This window comes from Microtus ochrogaster, unplaced genomic scaffold (assembly GCF_000317375.1).
Source record: "Microtus ochrogaster isolate Prairie Vole_2 unplaced genomic scaffold, MicOch1.0 UNK8, whole genome shotgun sequence".
NCBI classification, from domain to species: Eukaryota; Metazoa; Chordata; class Mammalia; order Rodentia; family Cricetidae; genus Microtus; species Microtus ochrogaster.
The window spans coordinates 1,254,072-1,263,270 of NW_004949106.1; the positions used below are offsets into that span (position 1 = coordinate 1,254,072).

The following is a 9,199-nucleotide window of genomic DNA, read 5'->3' on the forward strand; positions in this document are numbered from 1 at the left end:
TTGGTTTGTTTAATGTGTAATAGAAAGGTCCAGATAGCTCCCTTGCCAAGGATTAACAAATGGAGTATTCTTTTATCTTGTAGGGAACTGATGGTGTAGAATATTTATTAATTCCTGTTGACAGCGGAACATTGGCTGATTTCCTGGAGAAGGAAGAGGAGGAGGCTTAGACTGCCCCCTTTAGGTGGAAGACTCTTGTACCCCAGCTGCCGCTCTTAGTAAGAATGCTGGTTACGTCTAGCACTAGATCATTCTGTCCAGCACACAAGATTGACTATTGAAGGGACAGATCATCAACTTTGAACTTTGATTAGGCTGGCTGGATTACTGTCTCTAACACTGTGCGGTGTCATCGAGTTGGGGGGAAATGTGCCTTTAATTTATTACCTCTCTGGAGACTTGTTGCTGGATGGACAGTGTGCTCAGGGATTATTTGGAACTGGATGTTTTGGATTATTTTATACTGAATGCTATCCCTAGTCTCCCTGAGCTGAATTCCTACAAGTGCACTTGTTTCAGATGTGGAAGCACAAAGACGGGGACACAGAGCTCGTCAGGAGGGCGGGCTTCACTGGCTTTCTCTGAGGTGATAAAGGTATCCAGTGGGCTGAGATGGCCCGCTACACATGCTCGGGACAGGTGGGACAAGTGTAAGGAACCGATAGGGCGTGTGCCAACCAACACAGCATATTTAGTTCAGTTAGTATCTACCATCACCTTGATTTTATGATACAAACGGGAAGACAGGCTTAAAAATAAAATCCCAATTTACACCTTAATAATTGTTCTCAGGACAGTAGAAGATAAAAACATTTCACTATTCTTGTACATTGACAGTTTTTATTTTCTTAAACAGCACACAGGCATAGGTGGCACACGCCTGTAATCCCACTGTCAGGACTCAGAGGCAGGCAGACTGCTTCTTTCCTTCCCACACAACAGTAGCAAGACATGAGAGCACATCTGTGATCCCAACACTAGAAGGGGAGGGAGGAAGCACGAGTTCTAGGTCAGTCTGAGCCACAGCGATGCCTGCTTCAGAAAACAGCAGCCGCTAAATAAATACACACTGATCACATGAGACTTGCTGGTTTGCACTTTGCTTTCTGTGGTGTGTGTGTGTGCATGCATGCATGCGTGCGTGCGTGCTTCTGTGCAGAGGCCAGAGTAAGATGCTAAGTGTCTTTTACTTTCTGCCTTATTACCTTGAGACAAGGTCTCAGTGAACCAGAGGCTCCTTTTAGGCTAGATGGGCTGCCATGAGTCAACTGTCTCTGCCTGCCAGTGCAGCTAGGGCACCATAGACATGCCCAGAGTTCTGCGTCGGAGCTGGGGTTCAAATTCAGGTCCTCATGTTCTTTTTTGTACTAGATGTTACTAATAATAAATAAAAGAGCAGAGTGTATAGTCCGTTTATAATGCTAGTTGTTTTGAAGAGTTTGAAAAGGATTCTGAGTGCATCGTACAGCTCTCGTGGACACAATGGCGTATTAACTATCTACTCATTTCCCCGAGCAGCTCTGTTCCTTCCTGTCTAGGAGGCATAGGAACTTGAAGTTATAATTCCTGCCTGATTTGCTTCTGGGCTGGATGTGTAATTCACCAGGCGAACTCTTTTCTTGTTTTTGTTTTAATTTTTAGGCTAGCATGCAGAGGTGTTGGATTCCTTATGGCATTTCCATATGTATGTGTGTATGTATGTATGTATATGCGTGTATGTACATGTGTATGTATGTGTGTATACACACACATTTCCATATATGTATAAATCATTGTACTTGGTCCTCCTTGATCCTCTCCCCAATAGCCATCCCCCCTCTCTCCCTCTTATGCTTTATTATCTCATGCATCCCATTACCCTCCTTGTCCTTAAAAATCTCTTCATCTTGTCTCTTCCCCTTCTGGTTTTATTACCTGCATGTGCACAAGCACGCGCACACACATACACTCACACACACACACACTCTAGGTTCTTCTAAGAGAGGGCATGCAGAATGTGTCTTTCTGCATCTGGCTTGTAGAACACCTGCAGGAAATTCTGTGTGACAATCACTACTTCTATTCTTAGTGTTGAACACCATTAATCAGCAACAAAACTACGAGTCACTTTGGAGATCAGTTAGAACACGTGACCTTCCATTCATAATGTGGAACACAGATCAAGAATACAGCTGTACAGCTGGGTGGTGGTGGCGCACGCCTTTAATCCCAGCACTCGGGAGGCAGAGGCAGGCGGATCTCTGTGAGTTCCAGGCCAGCCTGGTCTGTAAGAGCTAGTTCCAGGACAGCTAGGATTGTTTATACAGACACACAGAGCGAGAGAGAGAGAATATGAGAATAGAATTGTACAGGGGAATTCTGAGTGCTTGTGAGAATACTTCAGTAAAACAAGACAAGAATCGGGTTTCTTTTGCTTGTTTTTTTTTCTTTTTTTATTTTTTTTTTGCAAAAACACAAAACTATTGCAGCTGGCTATTGTTATTGTTCATATGTCTCTATGAAAAAATGTTTTTGCCACGTGCCATTTCTCCATGTGATTGTACACTTTACTCAGGTGACTCTGCTTAACTCTAAGAGTCTAAATTGTCTGAGTCTCTAAATAAAGTTGCCTATTGCATGAGACTTTATTCTGCCTCATTATTAGGCCCCGCTCTTCCAGGTTCATGCTGCCAGCTTGAGCAGTAATTGTACAACGTGCTTAGTTTGATCCCTTCACCAAAAACCCCAAAATTATAGGAATAAGTACTAATATAGATAGTGATCACCAGTGGGTTTTTTAAAATATTTTTTTAAAAGATTTCTGATGCCTAACTTAGCACATAGATTTACTTCATCACCCAAAAATGCCACTTAGGAAAAAAAAAAATCAAATCTAGTTTTTAAAAAAGATTTTTTTTATATATAGAGTGCTCTGCCTGCATGTACACCTACAGGCCAGAAGAGGGCGTCAGATCTCATTACAGATGGCTGTGAGCCACCATGTGGTTGCTGGGAATTGAACTCAGAACCTCTGGAAGAGCAGTCAGTGCTCTTAACCTCTGAGCCATCTCTCCAGCCCCTCCACATCTGTTTTTAAGTGGTGTTTAAGATTAATCAGAGGGCAGAGATTACTGAAACGGACATCCCGTGTATACAGAGCTACTTCAGAGGTGTTGAGTGCATACATGAACATCCAAAGTCCAGGGCCAGCCTCAGCTAAGTATTGCATTGGAGGCTATCCTGGGTTATAGATTCTGTCACATTAAACAACCAAACAAAAGCGCCTAGTGATATCCAGGTTTTAGTTGCCTTTTCCAAGAGTTTATAGTGAGCATGTGTCTTTATTGCTCTTTACCTTGTGAGCTGTACCATCTGGAACCTTACTGATGAACTTGGACGACGTCTTTGGAGCCCGCTTCTGCAGGAGGACGACAGCACCGTAACTCTCCCTGCACATCCCTGTTTCCACCCAAATGGTGCACAGCTTGTGTCTCTGACTCCCTCTGCTCTCTAAACCACGCAAAGAGGGTCCCTGTCTGTCTCGGACAGGATGATATTAATCTTATTCTCCAAATGAGCACCCAGCATTTCCTGCAGATCGGAAAGGAAGCCTCGTTCAGTGTTGCTGTGTTCACAGAGAATGATATTTATTCCTTTGGAAGCCGCATCCAGGACATCATGGTGAGACATTTCACCTGGAGAAAGAGGAACGAGCAACTTCTTAACTATCAGACATGGGATCTGTGCACCCTGAACCACCGCAGCAGAAAAGCCCGTGTCTGTAGTCTGAATGAACGCAATGCCCCACTGCTCCTGAGCACAGAAACAGCGGGCTCATAATGCGGTCAGACGTAGAATGCTTGCCTCTTGAGCGCTGCCCAGAACAGGTAAAGAAAAAGTCCAAACTACTTATCACTTTATGGTACTGAGTCTATGTTCAGGGGAAAGTATGCAGGACTGGGACAGGAGAGAGGTGGCACAGGGTGTATGTGCGCGTGTGTGTGCGTGTGTGCGCATGATGTGCCACAGTGTGTGTGTGTGTGTGCGCGCCTGCGTGCATGATGTGCCACAGTGCGTGTGCACATGGAGGTCAGAAACCAGCTTTCAGAAGTCAGTTCTCTCCTCCCCTTGTGGCATCTGGGATTGAAGGCCAATCATCCAGGTTTGCAAAGCAAGCGTGTAACCCAAACATGAAATTCCTCTGTACTTTATCCTCTCTGCCTGAAGGCCATATCATACGGTATTCTGAATGTGCCAGCATTTTTACTGTAACGTGTCACATAGTCCAGGTGTGGAATTTCCCTCTTACGCTTGTGTTACTCACACACACACACACACACACACACACACACACATATATATATATTTTTTTTTCATCCTTTAGAGTGACTTAGTCTTCTGTTTTGTCCTAATTTTTATTGTTGTTGTTTGGTATTTTGTTTGTTTGGTATATTTTTTTTTTTTGATTGATGCAAAATGCTGCCAGGGATGACAGTGTGTGTACCTGTAATCCTAGAACGTGGGAGGCTGAGGGTGTACCTGTAATCCTAGAACGTGGGAGGCTGAGGCAGAAGGATCAAGAGTCCACGCCAGCCTCAGCTAAATAGTTGAAGGCTAATCCTGGGTTATAGGAAACCCTGTCAACAAATAAAATGACGTGTTGGTCATTGTGGCTGGGCAGTGGTGGTGCACGCCTCTAATCCCCGCTCTCAGGAGGCAGAGGCAGGCAGATCTCTGTGAGTTCAAGACCAGCCTGGTCTACAAGAGGTAGGGCAGACTCCAAAGCTACAGAGAAACCCTGTCTCGAAAAACAAAAAAACAAAACGAAACAAAGGAACAAAGCCAGGTTGAGGAAGAGATCCAGAAGTTGTCCTACCTGTGAGGTAAAGATCAGCCTCCACTCCCTGTAGAACGCTGCCCCCAGAACCAGCGCACAGGGCCACAACTTTGACTAGGGACTCTTCAAGACAAAAACAAGAGGCGTTGTTACAGAGAGACATTCACTTTCAGCTCAGTGCTACCATCTGTGCTGAATCCTAACCCTAAAGCAGACTGACCAGTCTCTTCACCAGGGTAAGAATCACGCTGTGTTGATTTTTAAAGATGGGGCACACCTTTAAGCCCGTTAAGCTCAGGAGGCAGAGGCAGGTGGATCTCTGTGAGTTCAGGGCCAGCCTGGTCTACAGAGTTTCAGGACAGCCAGGGGCTACACTGTGAGACCCTGTCTTAAAAAATAAAACAACAGCTGGGCGGTGGCAGTGCACACCTTTAATCCCAGCACTCGGGAGGCAAAGGCAGGGGGGTGAGTTCGAGACCAGCCTGATCTACAAGAGCTAGTTCCAGGACAGGCTCCAAAGCTACAGAGAGACCCTGTCTTGAAAAACCAAACAACAACAACAAAACAAACAACAACAACAAAACAAACAACAACAACAAAAAAAACAGGCTGTTAGAAATGTGTTAGGCACCTCTTCCTCTCCTCTTTCTTAAAGACAGGCTCTCGGGGTGTAGCCTTAGCTGAACTCACACAGACACAGCTCAGAGCTCTGCCTGCTTCTGCCAGGTGCTAGAAGTAAAGGCGTGGACCGTCACACCCAGCAGGTCTAGAACTTTTTCCTGATGATTTAAAACCCTCTGTTCCCTTTGCAACAACGACCCATTTATAATTCACAGACGCCCAGTGCTGACTGGAGATGAACACAGAAAACTAAGAAATACAATTTATCATTTAGGCTAGGGAGATGTATCCCACATCATAGCCCAGCCCACCCTGGCTGACAAGGTAGACCCACTATCTCCCTGAGTGACGTGTTCTCTACCACTTACATGAATAAAAGCGGTGCACCTGCAACCCCAACCCCTGGAAGACAGAAGCCAACGGAGTCTGGAGTCCTATGCTCTGAGATCAGGTGTCAAAAATAACCAAAACCAAAATTTGTTTCTGTCACTGTCGATCTGCTAGCTATGAAAGACGTTTACCTAAGGTCTTCCCTACTCCGAGAGCTAAGCGAACATGAGATAACTTTAGGTGTCCTTTGATCCGCTCTATCATTGTTGCCAGGGAGACGGCTTCATCCAGTGTGCACAGCCGTCCCATTCCAGTATCCAGAAGCAGAGGCTGGAGAGAAACACAAGTCAGGAGCTTTATCTATGCCCAGTCCTAAGGGATGCATAGAACAACGGGAATCGGTAAGGTCTGTGTACAGAAGCTCATGTCCCCAGTCCTAAGGGATGCATAGAACAACTGGATTCGGTAAGGTCTGTGTGGAGAAGCTCGTAGTAGCTTAAGCTGAAGCCTGGGGTGCAAACCTACAAAAACGCTAACTTCTGGGAGCTCACACCCTGCTTGGTATTTAACACATAATCAAGACTAAGTTTTTAAATCAAGGGAGGTACTACTGTGAGAGGCCCCCACCAGGCTAAGCTTCCAAGTTGTGAAAACTCCCGAGGCATTTTCTTTTCCTGAAAAGCAACAACCATCCAAGCTTCTGCGGATGCTCCACCTCACGTGGGCCGCTGAACTTGGCGGTGTTGTCCATGTGTTCTAGCTTTAGCATCATGAAAGGTACCCTAATAAAGATGGCAAGGAATCTTCCTCCCTGGTAACCACGGCCATTTATAGTGATAGCGGGCGCCCTCTTCTGGCATAAAGGCATATATGCAGGCAGAACACCATGCAGAATAAATAAATCTTTTTAAAAACATGTGGTAGTGGTCTTGTTCTCATCTGGTGGAATCAAGAGAAGTGTGTTGCAATCAGGAAAGCCATAGGGAGGAGTCATTCAAGGCCTCTGAGACCAGACGTGGAGCTACAGGATTTATTTTTTTGTTTGTCTGTCTATACTATTGATTTTTCTCTAACCAACTCTTTGTCTCATTGATTCTTTGCATTGTTCTCTTTTTCTATTTTATTGATTTCAGCCCTCAGTTTGATTATTTTCTGTTGTCTACTCCTCCTGGGTGGGTTTGCTTTTTTTGATCTAGAGCTTTCAAGTGTGCTATTAAGTCACTAGTGTAAGATTTCCTCAGATTCTTTACGTAGGCATTTAGTGCTATGAACTTTTCTCTTAGCACTGCTTTCATAGTGTCCCATGAGTTTAGATATTTTGTGTTTTCATTTTCATTGAATCATAGGAAATCTTTAATTTCTTTCTTATTTCTTCCCTGACCCAGTGGTGATTCAGTTGAGCATTGTTTAGTTTCCATGAAACTGAACTTAAAGACTTCCTAAAATTCAATGAAAATGACCATACAACATCCCAAACTTATGGGACACAATGAAAGCAGTGCTAAGAGGAAAGTTCATACCACAGTAGCAAATTAACAGCACACCTGAAAGCTCTAGAACAAAAAGAAGCTAACTCACCCAGGAGGAGGAGTAGACAGCAGGAAATAATCAAATTGAGAGCTGAAATCAATAAAATAGATACAAAGAAAACAATACAAAGAAACTCAAAGCGATTATACTAAAATCGGGAACAAGACAAGGCTGTTCACTGAACTAGTGTGGGATTATTTTATATCTTCTGCCATCATACAAACACCTTATTTTTTACAAAGAAGCCAAAATTGTACAATGGAAAAAAGAAAGCATCTTCAATAAATGGTGCTGGCATAACTGGAAGTCGACATGTAGAAGAATGAAAATAGATCCATATCTATTGCCATGCACAGAACTCAAGTCGAAGTGGATCAAAGACCTCAACATAAATCCAGTTACACTGAACCTGATTGAAGAGAAAGTGGGAAGTACACTTGAACACATTGGCACAGGGACCACTTCCTAAACGTAACAGCAGTAGCACAGTCTCTGAGAGAAACAATTAATAAATGGGACCTCCTGATTGAGAAGCTTCTGTAAGGCAAAGGATACGGTCAACAAGACAAAATGAAAGCTTATAGAATGGGAAAAGATCTTCACCAACCTCATATCTGACAGAGGGTTGATCTCCAAAATACATAAAGAACTCAAGAAACTAAACATTAAAATACCAAATAATCCAATTTAAAAAAGTGGGGTACAGACCTAGGCAGAGAATTCTCAACAGAAGAATCTAAAATGGCTGAAAGACACTTAAGGAATGCTCAACATCCTTAGCCATCAGAGAAATGCAAATCAAAACAACTCTGAGATTCCATCTTACACCTGTAAGAATGGCCAACATCAAAAACACTGATGACAACTTATGCTGGAGAAGTTGTGGGGTAAAGGGAACACTCCTCCATTGCTGGTGGGAGTGCAAATTGGTACAGCCCCTTTGGATGTCAGTGTGGCGATTTCTCAGAAAATTAGGAAACAACCTTCCTCAAGACCCAGCAATACCACTTTTGGGAATACACCCAAAGGATGCTCAATCATACCACAAGGACATGTGCTCAACTATGTTCATAGTAGCATTGTTTGCCATAGCCAGAACCTGGAAACAACCTAAATGCCCCTCGACCAAAGAACGGATAAGAAAAATGTGATACATTTACACAATACTACTCAGTGGTAAAAAAAAAATGACATCTTGAAATTTGCAGGCAAATGGATGGAACTAGGAAAAAACCATACTTAGTGAGGTAACCCAGACACAGAAAGACAATTATCACATGCACTCACTCATAAGTGGCTTTTAGACATAAAGCAAAGAAAACCAGCTCACAAATCACAATGCCAGGGAGACATTGAACCTAAGAGAGACACACATGGATCCACTTAGGAAGGAGAAAAAGACAAGATCGCCTGAGTAAATTGGGAGTGTGGGGGGCGGGAGGGAGGGAATGGGAAAACGAGTTGAGCTCAACCAAAACAATTTTAAAAATGCAGAGCGGTAAGAGGACAGAGAAAATCTTACCTTCTCCAGGGACAGAATTTCCGTTTTCTGATAAAGTTGTTGGTTCTGGGAGAGAAAGGCGAGCACCTGCATCAGGGATTTCTGAGTACAGTTCAGGCTGATCCGTGTCTCTTCCTCACCATCTCGCCTAGAGGAAAACCAGCTGTATTTTAAATACCCGACAGTTTATACCTGCTGTAAAGATTTTTATGAAACCAAGATGTGACCAGCAGAACTTGTTTAATCCCAGCTAATCAAAGCACAGCTGCCTCAGGACCCCTGACACCACACGGAACAGTGTTCGCACACCACGGCTGTCTCAGGACCCCTGACATCACAGGGAACAGTGTTCTCAAACCACGGCTGTCTCAGGACTCCCTGACATCACAGGGAACAGTGTT

General features: G+C 43.9%; 2 protein-coding genes across 4 annotated transcripts in view; one reads left to right on the top strand and one right to left on the bottom strand.

Moving 5' to 3' along the window:
- The window catches only part of Orc2 (origin recognition complex subunit 2), a 31,546-nt gene extending 28,929 nt beyond the window's left edge, over positions 1 to 2,617 (top strand). For both annotated transcript variants that reach the window (XM_005366341.3, XM_026788847.1), the window contains exon 18: positions 84 to 2,617. In XM_005366341.3, the coding sequence (XP_005366398.1) occupies positions 84 to 170 (87 nt within the window). In that variant the 3' untranslated portion in view covers positions 171 to 2,617. The remainder of the gene's footprint in view (positions 1 to 83) is intronic.
- Positions 2,618 to 2,792: 175 nt separating this feature from the next.
- Positions 2,793 to 9,199, bottom strand: part of Nif3l1 (NGG1 interacting factor 3 like 1) — a 12,485-nt gene continuing 6,078 nt past the window's right edge. For both annotated transcript variants that reach the window (XM_005366340.3, XM_026788848.1), the window contains exons 4-7: positions 8,820 to 8,946; positions 5,959 to 6,097; positions 4,856 to 4,939; positions 2,793 to 3,674 (exon numbers count right to left, since the gene is read on the bottom strand). In XM_005366340.3, the coding sequence (XP_005366397.1) occupies positions 3,490 to 3,674; positions 4,856 to 4,939; positions 5,959 to 6,097; positions 8,820 to 8,946 (535 nt within the window). In that variant the 3' untranslated portion in view covers positions 2,793 to 3,489. The remainder of the gene's footprint in view (positions 3,675 to 4,855; positions 4,940 to 5,958; positions 6,098 to 8,819; positions 8,947 to 9,199) is intronic.